The 18,592-nt window shown below is 38.0% G+C and overlaps 1 protein-coding gene across 4 annotated transcripts in view; it reads left to right on the forward strand.

Annotated features, from left to right (window-relative positions):
* The first annotated feature begins 7,644 nt into the window (after positions 1 to 7,644).
* RPRD1A (regulation of nuclear pre-mRNA domain containing 1A) overlaps positions 7,645 to 18,592 on the forward strand; it is a 72,584-nt gene continuing 61,636 nt past the window's right edge. For 2 of the 4 annotated variants that reach the window (XM_004283457.4, XM_012538129.3), the window contains exon 1: positions 7,645 to 7,952. In XM_004283457.4, coding sequence (XP_004283505.1) covers positions 7,802 to 7,952 — 151 coding nt within the window. In that variant the 5' untranslated portion in view covers positions 7,645 to 7,801. The remainder of the gene's footprint in view (positions 7,953 to 18,592) is intronic. The other 2 variants (XR_004478935.2, XM_033412338.2) reach the window with 2 other exon arrangements.

Here is an 18,592-nt window from a genome sequence, read left to right on the forward strand (position 1 = left end):
AAAAAGGTAGTAGCCATTTTCATGGTTTCAGGGTGGCCTTGACTCTGTGTTGTTCCACAACAGTCTCAGAATAGCCTTTTCTGATTATTGTTTATATCTTGTGAGGCCTAGCTGATGTTTTGTTAGGAACATTATAGCTTAGTGTGAAAATTAATAAAGGGAAAAGTCACCAAAATGGAGTCGGGAGGTCAAAAGGGGGAGCTCTCACACACTTACCACTAGACCTCAATACAGATCCCAAAAGGAAGAGACAAACCCTATCACTCCAGCAGAAGTGACACTACTACCACCAGCAGGAGGAAAAAAAATAATTTCTCCTTGCCTGGCAACAACCCAGCCAATGAAAAATCCACTATACTTCAAACTCCCAGTTTCCTCCAATGGACCTCTTGTTTCTAACAGCCCCTCCCAACTCCTCCTCCTCTATAAAAGAGTTTTCTCTCTTGTTTTACTGGGCTTGCCTGTGGTTTGCCATAGTCGCATGTCCTGAATTGTACTTCTTTGCTGTTCCCACATAAACTCATTTTGCCACTAAAAATAACTGGATGTTTTATAGTATCCACCTGCCGATGCAGGGGACGCGGGTTCGTGCCCCGGTCTGGGAGGATCCCACATGCCGCGGAGCGGCTGGGCCCGTGAGCCATGGCCGCTGAGCCTGCGTGTCCGGAGCCTGTGCTCCGTCCGCAGCGGGAGAGGCCACAACAGTGAGAGGCCCGCGTACGGCAAAAAAAAAAAAAAAAAAAAAAAAGATTCCAGAGAAGTCTGTAGGAATCTAAGTACATTTTTCTTTTAAGATAACATATATTCCACCTTGAGGGGTCAATATTATATCTAGAGCAACTCTGTTTTGATCACTGCCTATCCAAGCTTATGAAATTTTGAAAGAGGAGTTCTAGGACTGGTGGTATTCATTTACCTTTCCTGTTACTTCCCTTCCCTAACACATAGCATCCCCCCTCTTACTTTTTGGTGGAGACAGAAACATCCCTTCCTAGGTGTGAAATGATAGGGATTTTAGACTTTTGAATGTCTTGACTGTTGTGGTGTAAGCCATATAAAAAGTTGTTAATGGGGCATTGCCTGGTGGTCCAGTGGTTAGGACTCCACCCTTCCACTGCAGGGGGCATGGGTTCAGTCCCTCGTTGGGGAATTTACATCCTGCAAGCCACAAGGCGCAGCCAAAAAAAAGTTGTTAGTAATTGAATCTAATTAACCAGGGAATCAACTGATTTTTTACAAGGGAAATATACTAGAGGGAACTGGGTAGCACTCAAAGGAAAATGGATACAAACCCAACAGTTAGTTTTATTATATGTTTTAGCTAAATCACAAGAAAATCACATTAGGTATTAGACTCATACCAAGGACTAACTGAAGATAAAAAGAGCAATATTAAGAATGGGGCCTTACAAGTATTGTGGTCAAGAGGTACCCAGAGTCTTAAACCAAAAGAGAAGAAGAAAAATAACTAGAAAAATAAAGAACAAGAGCATACGTATTAAAGCATGATAATCTGTGATTCTTGGTATTTGGGTCTAGTTCTGTGGGTCTTGAGTAGGAGTTGTTTACTTTATGCAGTTTTTAACTTGATCTGAAGGGCTTGGGTGGATGTTTCTCCTATCTGGAGTTTTCTACTTCTGCGGATTCCTAAGACTCCTCAGATGAAGGTCTTCTCCTGTAACAGTCTTCCAGTGTGGTGGTTCCAAAACATGTCTGTGAGTTGTTGACGCTCCTTCCATCAAGAGGCGGAGTCTATGTCCCTACACCCATGAACTGGGGTGGGCTTTGACTACCTTGTCTAATAAAATAAGACAGAAGCAACGTTGTATGACTTCCAGTTGCCCCTGGGACACTCACTCTAGGAGGCTTCTGCAGTTCTCTAAGGGATCTGCTTATCCTGGGGCTGCCATGCAAAGAGATCATGTGAAGATGAGAGGGAGGAAGGAGGGGAGGAGAGAGACAGATGAGGAAAAGAAGAAGAAGGAGGAGGAGGAGGAGGAGGAGGAGGAGAAAAAGAAGAAGGAGAAGAAGAATGGGAGGGGGAGGAGGGGGAGAGATGAGAGGGGAAGGAAAGAAAGGGGAGGGGAGGGGAGGACAGGGAAGGGAAGGGGAGAAGAGATGGGTCTGAAGGTCCTAGCTCTTTCAACTCCCAGTTGTTTGAGTGTTCCCAGCCCAGGGACCAAACATGAGTGAAGAAGCCTTTGAGATGACACTAGCCACAATCTGGCTGTAACCGCATATGAGACTTTAAATGCTAACTGCCTAGATGAGCTCAGTTAATTCCCCAGATTTTAAAAAGATTTTATTTATTTATTTTTGGCTGCATTGGGTCTTCACTGTTGTGCGCGGGCTTCCTCTAGTTGCAGCGAGCAGTGGCTACTCTTCATTGTGGTGCGCGGGCTTCTCATTGCAGTGGCTTCTCTTGTTGCAGAGCGCAGGCTCTAGGTGCGCAGGCTTCAGTAGTTGTGGTGTGCAGGCTCAGTAGTTATGGCACACGGGCTTCATTGCTCCGCGGCATGTGGGATCTTCCCGGACCAGGGCTCAAACCCATGTCCCATGCACTGGCAGGCGGATTCTTAACCACTGTTTCGCCAGGGAAGCCCAATTCCCCAGAGTTTTGAGCAAAATAAAATGGTTGTTATTGTTTGAAGTCGCTCTTTTAGAGTGGTTTGTTATGCTCCAAGAGACAACCAGAACACAATGAATTGATGATGGCTCGTGTCCATCTAATTGAGAGACTTGTATCCAGGGATCAGTACCTTGGAATTTTATTGTCATGTAACTTGATAACAGCACTTGCTAAGGTCCTTTCTATTGAAATTGTTCTCTGATCTTCTTCATAATCTAAAAGCTCCTGGTCTAAGATTATGTAGAAGCTGATTAGGTGACTGGTGAGGACAATGGCCATGCATACCTTTTGGTAGCAAGACTAAACAGCTTTCCCTAATTTATTATATTTAGTACCATTATCAGAGTAGAGGAGAGTAGTATACTCTATTGAGGATTAATTCATAATTATCCTGAGAGCATCGAAAAAACTCCATAGTCTTTAATTTAGTTCATAAAATGTATTACACACACTATCAGTGGACAAGAACATTTAAACCTGAAATCTGTAAGTAAAATCTTTTGTAGACTGTTATAGTACAGTCTTTGTATATGAACATTAGTATGCTTTTTTTAAACCTGAGAAATACATTATTGAAACATATGTAGGGACTTCCCTGGTGGCCCAGTAGGTAAGGCTCCATTCTCCCAATGCAGGGGGCCCAGGTTCAATCCCTGGTCAGGGAACTAGATCCTGTATGCATGCCGTAACCAAGCATTCTCATGCCACAACTAAGAAGCCCGCATGTCGCAACAAAGATCCTGTGAGCGGCAACAAAGACCCAGTGCAGCCAAAATAAATAAATATTTTAAAAAAGAAACATATGTATATTAATAACTTACTTATACATAGCACAGGGAATTATAGTTATCATCTTCTAATAACTTATAAAGGAGTATAATCTGCAAAACTGCTGAGTCACTATGCTGTACATCTGAAACTAATATAATACTGTAAATCACTTATACTTAAAATTAAAAAAATTTTAAAGTAAAAAAATAACTTACACAAAGTTTAACTTAGAAAGACTGAAATTTTTTAGCTTGTAAATTTTCTTTTATCCTAAGTTTGGTAAACATAAGAGCTCTCATAGCAGTTTTGGGTCCATTACAAAGTGGAGAATGTGAAATAAACTTAATTATTTCTATTAGGTTTCCTTTTTTTTTTTTGTACTGAAATAAGATGCATAGAATTAACATCTTAATTACATAGAATTAACCATTTGAAAACGTACAATTTAATGGTATTTAGTACATCTGCAATGTGTTGCAGCCACCACTTCTGTCTTGTTCCAAAACATTTTTATCACCCCAAAAGAAAATCCACATTAAACACTCACTACCATCCCCCACCTCCCATGCACCCTAGCAACCACTTTCTGTCTCTGGATTTACCTATTCTGGATATTTACATATAAATGGAATCATAAATATGTGATCTTTTGTGTCTGGCTTCTTTCACTTAGCATAATGTTTTTGAGGTTCATCTATCTTCTACCATGCATTACTATTTCATTCATTTTTATGGCTGAATAACATGCTACACTGTTTTTATTATTGTAGCTTTGTAGGAAGTTTTGAAATCAGAAACTGTGAGCTCTCCAACTTTGCTTTCCTTTTTCAAGATTGTTTTGGTCATTCAGTGTCCCTTGCAATTCCATATGAATTTTAGGATCAGCTTTTCTATTTCTGCGCAAAAGACCATTGGGATTTTAATGAATTGCACTGAACCTGAAAATTGCTTTGGGTAGTATTTCCATATTAACAATATGTCTTCCTATCTATAAATAAGATTTGTCTTTCTACTTATTTAGGTCTTTAATTTATTTCAACAGTATTTTATAGTTTTCAGTGTATACCTGAAAATCCTCTTGGTTAAATGCATTCCTAGGTATTTTATTATTTTTGATGTTACTATAAATGGGACTGTTTTCCTAAATTAATTGTCAAATTTTTCATTGCTGGTGTATAGAAATACAACTGATTTTTTTGTGTTCATCTGGTATCCTGTAATTTTGCTGAATTAATTTATTAGTTCTAATTATTTTTTATGGATTCCTTATATATACAATTTTCTATATATAAGATCATATCTTCTGCAATAGGATATACATTTACCTCCTCCTTTCCAGTTCCGATACCTTGTATTTCTTTTTCCTTGCCTAATTTCTATGGCTAGAACTTCCAGTATAATGTTGAAAAGAAGGGGCAAAAATAGGTATCCTTGTCTTTCCTGATCCTAGGGGGAAAGCTTTCAGTCTTTCACCATTAAATATAGTGTTAGCTGTGGGTTTTTCCATACATGTTCTTTATTATGTTGAGAATAAAAATATTCCTACTTTGATGAGCATTTTTTTTTCTTATCATATAGGGATGCTGGATTTTGTCATATGCTTTTTTTTCCCCACTAACTGAAATGATCATGTGTTTCTTCTTCATTCTATTTATATGGTGTATCATATTGATTGATTTTTGTATTTGAACCACCCTTGCATTCTTGGGATAAATCCCACTTGGTCTTCATGTATAATCTTTCAATATGATGCTGGATTTGGTTTGCTAGTATTTTGTTAAGGATTTTGTATTCCTTGTATACCACATATTCATAAGTGATATTTGTCTACAGTGTCTTCTTGTGATAGTCTTCCTTTTTTAAGTTGAAGGGGCATATCTTCTTGTTACTTGGTGGCCATTCCAAGAAAGCCAAAGATAGTTTATGGAAAAAAATGCATTGTTCTAAATTTGAGGCCTGTATTTGGGAAGACAAATTGAGAAATATGGTCAGAGGACCCAAGATATGAAAATAAGTCATAATTATCTAAGGGCATAAACAGTTACAATTACTATTTTGAAAACACAGCAATAATTAACAATGTCAATAAATACAGATCTAACTGCATGTTGTGGAAAGCCATGGTACACTTGTTAGGGGAACCACTGACTAAAACCGCCCACCTTAGCCAGGCCCGATAGTAAACACTTGCATGAGTTATCTTACAGCAGGAGGTCCTACTAAGGAACGCAGAACTAACAAGCTACCACCAGCTGGAAGAATTTGGGAAAGGTCAAAAGGAGAGAGGAGACGTCAGTCCATATGTCCTAACAGCCTCCCAGAATCCTTCTTGCTGGAATCCATCTTGGCAGAGTGATGCACAAACCATTAGGAAGGACCCTGAGTCAGAAGGATTGGCCAGAGACAACCCGGAAACTAACTCCATTACCCTAAAGCCTGAGACTGTGAGCCACGTGGCAGAGCAGTTCTCCTGGGTTCCCTTACCCTGCTGCTCTCCACCCGGGCACCCGTTCCCAATAAAGTGGACATATGAATTATATATATTCTCTCCGCAGCTAGATTTTGCTCTCAGTGACATATATGTAGATATGTATAATTATAAATAACATAGACTAGTGGTGTAAGTACTAAATAAGTCATTCAAGTCAGTTAATGACATAGAAAGGAAATTCTCACATGTATTGGACTGGTTGGGAAAGAAAAGAAGGTAGAATTCAAGGTGGTCTTTAAAGTTAAGGTAGACTTGGGGCTTCCCTGGTGGCACAGTGGTTAAGAATCTGCTTGCCAATGCAGGGGACACAGGTTCGAGCCCTGGTCCAGGAGGATTCCACATGCCACAGAGTGGCTGGGCCCGTGTGCCACAACTACGGAGCCTGCACACCACAACTGCTGAAGCCTGTGTGCCACAACTACTGAAGCCCGTGTGCCACAGCCGCTGGGGCCCACGCACCTGGAACCCATGCTCCGAAACAGAGAGAGGCCACCACAGTGAGAAGCCCATGCACCACAACGGAGAGTAGCCTCCACTTGCTGCAACTAGAGAAAGGCCACACACAGCAACAGAGACCCAATGCAGCCAAAAATAAAATAAATTAATTTAAAAAATAAAGTTAATGTAGATGAGATAGAGAAGGAGGGAATGGGAAGAGTTGGAATCTCAGGTGAAGACAATTTGGGAGAAGATATGAAGCAATTTTGGTGGCTTCAGGGCTCAGGGAATAGTGTTGAAGATACTGTTAGGTCTTGGGAGACAGGTTAAAGTTGGACTAAGTTAAGGCTTAGAACTAGACTAAGCAGATAGGATAAAGAAAAGGATGTAAAATGAGGGAAAGAGAAGAATGTAGAGATAGGAATTGATATTGGAGTGAGAGGAAGAGGAAGGAGAGTTACCTCACCTCTTGAGGTATCTCTGAACCTCAAGCTGTAGTGACATTAAAAATGGGAAAGAGAAGCTATACTTATAATCAAACAAACAAATAAATAGGCAAAGTTCTTGAACAGTGTTTCCCAAAAGATGGCTTAGGAATTCCTGTGGTTTCTTATATACCTTTCTTGAAATTTCTTGTAGTAATATTTAGAATATGACAGCATCTGTCTTCTGTTTCTTTTGTGAATTATCATAGTTAAGACAAGTGCTATGTCCAAATGTGCTGAATTAATTATGAGATTTCTGAAATTAATTTTTAACTATGTAATATATGAATATGTTCTTGTAAAAAATGAAAACAATTCAGACACAGCTTAAGGGCACCAATTCTTATCCTCTCTTATTTGCATACTTATGAATTCTTATAAAATATATACTTTTATAAAACAAACATTATACTGTACTTATTTTTAGTAACTTAAAATAAAAACAATCCACCATTGGATTTATGAATCTTTTAAACTGCTGCATGTATTGTGTAAGAAGAAGTATCACAATTGATTTAGCCATTTACATGAAGAAAGTCCCAACTCTTCACTGTTACTGAGCTGGACCACACAACTAGCATTTAGCGCCTTGTGCAAACACGCTGGTGTTTAAGGGATTTTTAATTACCCCTTGGTAAATACAGTTTCTCCCAGGAGGAGGGTTCTAAGCCTGGCAAACCCCGCCCCGCCTCCGGTCCAGACCCAGGCGGCACGCCCCCCGACCGCCTCTCCAGGGCGCGTCTCTTCCCCGCCCCTTCCGCTCGGCCTCGGCAGAGCCTGTTCGGTGGGCAGGGCGTGGGTAGGCCGTAACGTCACTGCCGGCTGGTCGCCATCTTGCTGGTTTGCGGCCGATCTTAGAAGTGGCGGCAGCGGTGGTGAGGGCGTGGGGAAGGGTGGGGTGAGGGGGCGAGGCCGCGGCGGGAGCGGTGAAACTCTCCTCCCCCTCAGCCTCACCGCGTGGGACGGCGTGAGCACGGTATCGGAGGGATGTCCGCTTTCTCTGAGGCGGCGCTGGAGAAGAAGCTGTCGGAGTTGAGCAACTCGCAGCAGAGCGTGCAGACCCTGTCCCTGTGGCTAATCCACCACCGCAAGCACTCGCGGCCCATCGTCACAGTGTGGGAGCGGGAGCTGCGGAAAGGTGAGTCGGCCGCGCCTCTCGGCCTCTCCCCGCCGCTCCCTGCCGCTCCCCGCCACCCGGCCAGTTCCCTGGCATCCCCGGGACCACCTCCCTCCTTAGGAGCCCCACTCCCCTAGCGACCCCAACTCCCGACTGCCCCGCACGCCGCCTCCCCAGGGCCCCGGGCTTCCTGGCGTCGGTGGTCTGCGGGCCAGGAGGAGCGGCGTGTACTGCGTTTCCTGCAAAGTCTACGTTTAGTAGGTGTTGTTGAAGAAGGTATTGTATAAAGGATTAACATTTCTATTGGTTTAACGCGAAAACAGTAGCCAGGGGCTCAGCACTCCGCACCTAATTACAGTCAGAAATTTAGGCAGTCAGGTTTTTTCATTGGGTACATTATAATGGAGGATAGAGGAGGGGAAAGATTGGTATGGGGAGATACTTCCATTATTTCTATAACACATCAACTCAAACTTGTGAAATTAAGGGGAAACAGTTTTAGAGCTGGGGAGTGTAAAATAAGATGCGTGATGCAATGGAAAGAACTCTGAATTTGTAGATTTCAGAGGAGATGGATTAGGGAGATTTCTTAATTTCTGGATTGCAAGTGCCTCACCTGAAAATGAGGGAATTAGATTAAGTTGATCTAAGGTCCTTTCTTGCTCTATGATTACATGCCTCTGGGGCAGCGTCTTTATTTTGCAAAGCTTTCTATAGTGCTCCTGTAAATGAAGTTAACTTTTTTTCAGCTGTAGTCTGCTGTCACTAAAATATCTAGAAGAATCATTTCACTACTGCAGAGCAGATTTATCCGTAAGAACTGATTGTATGATGGTACGACTGAAAATTAAAATATTTCATTTGCTTAGTCTGAATTTGTACCTTAATTCTTATTTCATTCGGTAAAGAGAATGGGCACTCTTAATTGTTGTTTCAGACATCCTAATGTACCTGATACGATGGTTATTATTAATTGTTTTAACAAGCCATTATTAATCAAGTAGATGCTTGTGTACTGATCCATATGAAAGCCACATGATGATTAATATCAGAGCCAAAATGTGGCATTGGCTATATAGAGTGGAGACATTCTGTATGTTTTCTTGTGTATTTGCTTGTGGTTAATCCCTTAGAACAGTGGTCTCCAACCTTTTTGACACCAGAGACTGGTTTCATGGAAGACAATTTTTCCACGGACCTGGGGGGGAGCAGGATGGTTTGGGGATGATTCAAGAGCATTACATTTATTGTGCACTTTATTTCTATTATTATTACGTTGTAATACATAATGAAATAATTGTACAACTCACTATAATGCAGAATCAGTGGGAGCCCTGAGCTTGTTTTCCTGCAACTAGATGGTCCCATGTGGGGGTGATGGGAGACAGTGATACCCTAAGTGTGTTGCTTATGTCCAGTCTACTCCGTAAGATGCAGCTTAATTGTCACTTGCCACTCACTGATAGGGTTTTGATATGAGTCTGCAAGCAGTTGATTTATTATGGTCTCTGTGCAGTCAAACCTCTCTGCTAATGATAATCTGCATTTGCAGCCGCTCCCCAGCGCTAGCATCACCGCCTCAGCTCCACCTCAGATCACCAGGCATTAGATTCTCATAAGGAGCATGCAACCTAGATCCCTGGCATGCGCAGTTCACAGTAGGGTTCGTGCTTCTATGAGAATTTAATGCTGCTGCTGATCTGACACGAGGTGGAGCTCAGGTGGTAATGCGAGTGACGGGGAGCAGCTGTAAATACAGATGAAGCTTCGCTCACTTGCCCACTGCTCACCTTCTGCTGTGCAGCCCAGTTCCTAACATGCCATGGACCAGTACCGGTCTGTGGCCCAGCAGTTGGGGACCCCTGCCTTAGAATAAGTTGATGTAGAGCCCTGTTTTTCACTTCATATGTAAGTGTATGTGTATTGGCTGTCATGGAGGAATTCACCTGTGAGTGGCCGAAAAGTTTTGAGAAACACAGATATAAATGTCTGGCAAATAGCTGTGAACTTTGAGAAGGCAGGAATTGTCTTTGCTTTTCTACCTTACTAGATATGAAAATCAGCAACAGGTTTATATTTGGGGGTGGGGTGGGGAGGGAAGAAAGAGCATAAGGATTGGTACCCAAATTGTTCTTAAGAACTACCACAAATCAGTAGAAAAATGGCCATACTGTTAAAAGGCATTTTACGTAAGTGGAAACCTGAAAGGCCTATAAATGATACTCAATCTTACTAATCAAGAAAAAATAAATCAATGAAGTACCACTTTAGACCCTTTGGTTTGCAAAATTAAAATTATGATAGGAAATGCCCTGCCAGTCCAGTGGTTCGGACCCGGCGTTTTCACTGCCTGGGACCCCAGTTCGATTTCTGGTTGGAGAAGTAAGCTCCCGTGGGGTACAGCCAAAAAAAGAAAAAAAGAAAAACAGGTGTGACAGTACCTAGGATTGGTGAGGATGACAGGAAACAATAACTCTCTCACACTGCTGACTGTAGTGTAAAAAAGGAGATGTGTTTCCATTTGTTTCCATTTGTTTCCAACTCTAAAGAAGTTGGAAACAAAGATGTGTTTCCATTTGTTTCCATTTGTTTCCAACTCTAAAGAAGTTGAAGGTATATGTCCTTTGGCCTACCAGTTCCATGAATATATCCTGGAAACTCAAGAAATTATGTTTATTGTAGCCTCTTAATAACAAAATTAGATAAACACTTTAAACATCTCATTAGTTAGAGTATGGACAAATATATTTTGTCTTTCATACAGTATAATATAATACTGTCCAACAGTTTTTGTGAATGAACTAGAGCTGCATGAAACAACATGACATGAATATTGGGCTAAGAAAGCAAGGTGCAGACTAATATGCTATATAGTGAAAGTTTGAAAACATGCAGAACAATACTCTATATTGTTTACAGGTATCTGTAGCTAGAACATGCATAGAAATGATTAACACCATAGTCCAAGATAGTGGCTACCATAAGGAAGAGAGGGAATGAAAATGGATCTGTGTTAGCTTATAGTACATATATATGAAACATTTTTTGAAACAAATGGAAAATGATAAGATGTTCTATTAGCTGAGTTTGGGGATGTTTTCATATGTTAAAATGTTTCATAAATAGAGTTAAAGGCATATAAATAGATGCTTTAGGAGGAGAATAGTGTTGGGTGATGATGGTGATGATAGAAATGGTAGTAATAGTGGAGGTGATGATCATGCTGCTGCTGCTGCTGCTGCAGCTGCAGCTGCAGCTGCAGTTCTCAGTGTGCTCTGGGCTTTTCTGCCAAGGGTTTCCTTTCCTTGACACACGATTGTGCCTTTGTAGGGTGTAGCCATTATGTCCTCCCCATTCTCTGCAGTTTTGCTCATCAACTTTAGGATCCTCTCTTTCCTTTAGCATAATGATAGTGACAGTAATTTACTGAGTACAAGGCATTGTTTTAGACATCTTACTGTGATATCTTGACTCCTCACATTATCTCTGCAAAGTAAGTATTTTTGAAAGGAATTGATCAAATTTGAAATGTCAAGAAATTAAGGAAAATTAGTTGAACATTTTGTATTAAGCTAGGCATTCTTTAGTTTCTTGAAGTGTTTAAAGAAGACAAAAATGTGACATCGGTAGGAAAAATTACTGCTCAAAATATGAGAATGAGTAGGTAAAATGATACGTCAGATATGGTAATCATGCAGTTGTGAAGATTTCCCCTTTGTCCACTTTTCTTATTTTTATGTCCTTTAAAGAAAGATAATTTATTTTTGGAGGAATATACCCCGTGGCCCTTATGAAGACCAAAGTAGCTATAATTTCCCTGATAAATGCAATAGAGTGTAACCAAAAACATAAGTGACCATTTTGTTGTTTTGTAACAGCTCTATTGAGTTATAATTAAGATACCATACAATTTACCCATTTGGTTTTTAGTATATCATATATTGTAAAACCATCACCACAATAAATTTTAGAACATTTTCATAACCCATGCCTTTTAGCTGTCATTCCCGCTTCCCCACCTCTAGGCAACCACTAATTTACTTTGTTTCTATAGATTTACCTTAAATGGAATCATATGATATATAGTCTTTTGTGACTAGGCTTCCTTTGCTTAGGATAATATCCTCTAGGCTCATTCTTGTTGTAGCATGTATTTAGTACTTCATCCCTTTTTATGGCCAAATAATAATCCATTGTATGCATTTATCCATTCATCAGTTGATAGACATTTGGGTTGATTCCACTTTTTGGCTATTATGAACAATACTGCTATGAATATTTGTGTACAAGTTTTTGTGTGGATGTGTTTTAATTTTTCTTGGATATATACCTAGGAATAGAATTGCTAGGTCATACATGAACTCTACATTTAATGTTTTGGGGAGTTGCCAGACTGTTTTCCACAGTGACTGCATCATTATACATTCCTGCCTGCAGTGTATGAGGGTCCAATTTCTCCACATCTTTAACAACACTTATTATTATCTGTCTTTTTGATTATAGACACCCTGTTGGGTGTAAAGTGTCTTGTGGTTTTGATTTGTGTTTCCCTGATGACTAATGCTGTTGAGCATATTTTCATTTGCTTATTGGCCATTTGTATGTCATCTTTGGAGAACTGTCTATTCAGATCCTTGCCCATTTTAAAATTGCATTGTCTTTTTTTTTAATTTTAGAATTTCATTTTTTTTTATACAGCAGGTTCTCATTAGTTGTCTTTTATTATTAAGTGTTCTTTATTTTATTTTTTAAATTTATTTTTTAAAATTTATTTTTACATCTTTATTGAAGTATAATTGCTTTACAATGGTGTTAGTTTCTGCTTTATAACAAAGTGAATCAGCTATACATATACATATATCTTTATGTATTTTACATACAAGTCTGTTATCTGATCCATGACTTGCAAATATTTTCTCCCATTCATTGGGTTGTCTTTTCACTTTCTTAATACTGTCTTTTGAAGGTGATTGTTTTAAACTCTGAACTTCTCAGTAGTGGGCTAAATTATAAATTAGCCCACTAATTAAATTATGTTGCATTAATTGCTGTAGAAATATCATCCATGAATGTACCAGAATTTACAAAACAACACTGACAGGCTCTTTCCTACATGCAAACACTAGGCTCTTTCCTACATGCAAGTACAAGAACAACAAGTCTCTGCAAGAGTTGTAGAAAGAGAATAGATAGGAGGAAGTTCTTTGTAGTTGATTAGAGTTGCTGCTTTCAGTAGTCTAGTTGATTGAGTCGTTTACACTTGCCTCTTGTATGTTATTCATATTTGAGTCTTAACAAAATCATAATTGTCTCAGCCCTTTAGAGTATGTTAATTCACCCTGTATTTATTATCTTATATATGTCTAGCATTGGATATATTCCAGTCATAAAACGTGTTTTTTTGGTTTTGTTTTGGCCATGCTGCATGGCTTGCGGGATCTTAGTTCCCTGACCAGGGATTGAACCCGGGCCACAGCAGTGAAAGTGCCAGGTCCTAACCACTGGACCGGCAGGGATATATTTATATGCCAAATATATTTCAATTAAAAAAATAAATAAAAAGAAAGAACGTTGGTCCCTGCCCTCATAGAATTTGTAGTCTCATGGGGAGGGCAAACAACGAACAAGAAAATTGTAAATATAAGTTTTGTATTAAGTGCATTTAAGGGAGGAGAACCTTAAGTAGTTAGATGGTGAGGGAAATGATCTCTGTAAGGTGACCTTCAATTAAAGACCTCTCTGAACCAGCTATGCCATAAATGGGGAGGAGGTATTCAGCTACTGGGATATGTGAAGATGCTGAGGCAAGAAATAGCTTGGAATGCAAAGAGCCAAACCTGTGAATGTTCAGCCCTTGAGTGCTCTTTACTGTTTTTCCCCCACTGGCAACAATTAAAATATTAAAATGCCTAAAGTTTAGATTTTCCTTCTATTTGTAATCACTTGTTAAAATCAGTACTTTGTTATCAATAAACTGTATTAGACATCTTTCAGGGAACTAATTATCACTTTATATTGTATTATAGACTGGGGGATTATGTGTTGGTTATGAAGTAGATAGTGGGTTCCTATAGGTGGTTGTTTTCCAAGTTTTAGCCTGCATAATCTCAACATATTGCCTTTGATAAAGGTTCTTAAATATGTCGAATTAACATTTATATTCATGAATATGGCTTTAGGTTTGTAAGTGGTGCTAAAATAAGTATATTCTTAGATACTCTATTTGGTTTTAGAAAAATACAAAAGGTTAAAGAACATTTTTCATCCTCTTTAAAAACATGTAGCCATATAAATCCTTAAAACGAAGAGATTCTGTTTTTGAATTGACAATTCAATGGCTTTTATATTGTCTAATACTGTTATTTTGGAAATACTATACTTTTTTGTAGTTAGCATTAAACAAGTAAGTTAGACAGTGTTTATATTTTGTTAATTACACTAAGAATTTGTTTTTCTCAAATCTGTATGACTTTTATGCACCTCAGTGTAGTCATCATCCAGCTGTAACAGTTATATTCTTTGTTAACAACTTTAAAAAAGTTAATTTCTTAAAATATCATCAAATATCCAGCTAGTATTTGTTTCCTTGATTGTCTCACATTTTTTAAATTTTAGCCAGTTATTTGAATCAGGATGCAAGTAAAGTTTCTTCATTGCATTTGATTATTGTATTTAAGTTCCTTTACATCTATGGATTCCCTCTTTTATTTTAAATTTATTGTTTGAAAAAATCACATTGGTTGTTACATAGATATTCTCAGGGTCTAGACCAGGGATTATCGACTGTATGATTAAAGGATCCCTTTATTTTTGTAAAAATTATTAAAGGCCCCTGATCTTTCATTTATGTGGTTTATATTTACTGGGAGTTATATTAGAAAGTGAAACCTTGAAAAATATTTATTTAATAATTATTATTTTAAAACTGTGGTACTAAATTGATTTTATGTTAACATAAAATGACATTTTTAATGAAAAATAACTTAAAAATATTAGAGAAAGGAGTGATTGTTTTACATTTTTGCAAATCTTTGTCTGTCTTAATTAAAGACAGCTGAATTCTCATGTCAGCTTTTCCATTCAGTCTTCTTGTGATGTATATCACATAACCGCAGGAATATAACACTGTACACAGGTGAGAGGATGAGAGCGAAAAAGACAAATAATGTCTTAGTATTATTGTGAAAATAGTTTTGAGTTCATGGACTCCATGAAAGGGTTTTGAGGACCCGCCAACAATTCACAAACCAGATACTAAGAGCTAGGCCATTTCCTATTATTGGTAGTTAGATCAAGAGGCTAGCACCCATTGCTTTGCCTTAAGCAGACATATTCCCTCCAAAATGTTAATTCCTACTCAGTGTGAACTTAAACCAAATTTATGAAATTTCCCTTTGGGTTATAATATAATTTTCTTTAGGTTCTCTTTCCTATAACATACAGCTTTTTAAAAAATCGATGATTTGATGTTGTTTTTACGGCTCCAAAATTTAAGGAAATTATCCTTAAATTTCTAATAAAAATAAAGGTGTGCGCCTGCATTAAACAAACATAATTATAGTTCATAATTTTACAAGTGTATTTTTGAATAAAATGAAATTTTCATTTGATATGTAAAAGTTTCTCCTGTTGGTTTCCTTTACTCATCAAATACCTATTGAGCTCCTGCTCTGTTGCTAGACCAAGGATGATTCAGTGGATAAGGGAGACATAGCTTACATATCAGTCAGGGCAACAGACTCTGCTAAATTAGTAACTTCATAGTGATACAAAGAGAAATATCAATATAATTGGGAAACTAGCTTAGTTTAGGCAATTGATTTGAGATTTGAATTTACTAGGAGCTGTACAAAGTATGTAGACATAGTTTTTACTGTTGCTTTAATCGTTTGAATGTCGTTTTATGTCAAACAAAGGTTATTTGACATTTTAAATGTAACATTTCAGTTCACAACTCCTTTTTGGAACTAGACAGGATAATAAAGTAAATATTTTAGGTAGACTTTTAATGTTTTATGTCTGCAAAGAACTTTAAGTGATTTAAGATTTTTAAAATCCTTTTGTTTGTAAAAATGTATGAAGAGGATTATAATAATGAATTATTTATGTAGTCACCTTGCAGTCATCTAGGTTATTTGGTCATTTTTGGTTCTCTTGGCTTTATCAGGTACCTGTTAGTCTTGTTCTTCTTTTTTTTTTTTTTTTTTTTTTTTGCGGTACGCAGGCCTCTCCCTGTTGTGGCCTCTCCCGTTGTGGAGCACAGGCTCTGGACGCGCAGGCTCAGCGGCCATGGCTCACCGGGGCACGAACCCGTGTCCCCTGCATCGGCAGGCAGACTCTCAACCACTGCGCCACCAGGGAAGCCCTCTTGTTCTTCTTTTTATAGCTTTTCCTTAGTCCCTTTTATATCTATAATAACTGAGAAACTAAGAAAAAAATTACCATTCTATATACTTTCCAGGTGTATTTTTTAAAATACAGTATATTTTAGTAGGTAGTAACATGCATGTAATACGAAATTTAAAAGTCACAAAGCCTCCTTTCCACTCTTCTCCCCCTGCCACCCATTTTCCTTACCCAGAATCAATCTGTTAAGTTTATTCTTCCAGAATTTTCTATGCATATATAGTCATCTACATATGTTACAGTTTCTTTCTCTCTTTCATGTTTAGACAAATGGTTGGATATTGTATAGATTTCTCTGTGCTTTTGCTTTTCTTTTTAATATATCTTTCAGATTATGATGTATTTATATATATGATGTTGCCTCGATTAAAAAATGACTGCACTGTATTCCATTTTATGGATGCACCAAAATTTATATAACTGTTACTCTATTGATGAACATTTAGGATGTGTCAGTTTATCTTATAGTTTATAAGTATTAATTTATGTTACTAAATATTCTTATTTTCTTAACGGTTTCAGCTGATAGAAGTGGTAGGCATTGGTTTATCACACCATTTTTTTTTTAAGTTCTTTTTACCTCCACCCATTTGAAATGCCTCCTTTAACATACACTCAGTTTTCATATATATATTTGGCATATTTGTAGACTGTCATTCTGCTCCATTCATCGGACTACTCATGTATCACTGTCACACTCTTTATTATGTTATCACATCTAGTAGGACATCCCACTCCAACCCCCCGCCAGCCTGCAAATTGCTCTTCTTTTTTTTTTTTCCCCAGAGTTTTCTTGTGTCTTCTTGTTTTGTTTTTCCATATAAACGCTAGAATCAACTTGTCATTTGCAAGAAAAAAATTATTTTGGTATTTTATTAGCTCAAAGAGAATTCACATCTTTTTTTTTTTTTTTTTTCTTTCTGCATGGCATGTGGGATCTTAGTTCCCTGACCAGGGATTGAACCCGTGCCCCCTGCAGTGGAAGCTCAGAGTCTTAACCACTGGACTGCCAGGAAATTCCCGAGAATTTACATCTTTATGATGGCTAATCTTCTTAGGCTGAGAACCGTGCAGTCTTATTCTAAATGTATTTGTTGTAATTGTTTAAGTAAGTGGTTCTCAAACTTGTTCAGGTATTCGTTCATGATGCCTTGTAAAGCCCTGTGAAGACCATCACAAAATGCACATTTAAGTTTACAGTAACTGTATAACTTTGCACTAAATGTATCTCATTTAATTCTAGTACAGGCTAATAGAAGAAAGTGTCAGAGGATTGTCATGTTATGCGAAAGCACTTAAAACTGAAAACATTTACATTCATTAAGGTTTTGTTTTTTTCTTTGTAAATTGGGAAAATGGTTTGCATTGGTTGATTTTTGTGATGACATTTTGGTCCAGTTCAAGGAATATTCTTCTTCAAGAGCATGGTTTAAAAACCTTATCTATTTATGAATGGATGAACAAGATGTACGTATATGCAATGGAATACTACTCAGCCATAAAAAAGAATGAAATAATGCCATTTGCAGCAACATGGATGGACTCAGAGATTGTCATACTAAGTGAAGTAAGTCAGAGAGAGAATGAAAAATGCCATATGATATCACTTGTATGTGGAATCTAAAACATAACACAAATGAACCAATCTATGAAACAGACTCACAGACCTAGAGAATAGACTTGTGGTTGCTAAGGGGGGCGGGGGAGGGATGGACTGGGAGTTGAGGGTTAGTAGATGCAAACTATTATATATGGAATGGATAAACAACAAGGTCCTACTGTATGGCACAGGGAACTATATGTGATAAACCATAATAGCAAAGAATATAAAAAAGAATGTATATATATGTATAACTGAATCACCTTGCTGTATAGCAAAAATTAACACAACATTGCAAATCAACTACACAACAATTAAAAAAAACCTTTGTCTATTTAATTCAACATGCTGTTTTCATCTCTTTAGTATTGGAATAAATCATAATGTGTATGGTATTCTATTTTATAGATTATTCTTTTAAACAAGGAGGTTTGGGTAGTTAAGGACCATGTTTTTCCTGAACTATCAAAAAATTCAGTTTTCTTAGTAGAAAATCATGAGTTATCTTGAAGAGCACTTGTGATGGTTAATTTTATGTGTCAAATTGACTGGGCCACAGGTGGCTTTAGATATTTGGTCAAACAGTATTTTGGGTATGTCTGTGAAGATGTTTCTGGCTGAGATAAAACATTTTAATCTGTAGAGTGAGTAAAGC

The sequence above is a fragment of the Orcinus orca genome, chromosome 15 (assembly GCF_937001465.1).
Source record: "Orcinus orca chromosome 15, mOrcOrc1.1, whole genome shotgun sequence".
In the NCBI taxonomy this organism is placed as follows: Eukaryota; Metazoa; Chordata; class Mammalia; order Artiodactyla; family Delphinidae; genus Orcinus; species Orcinus orca.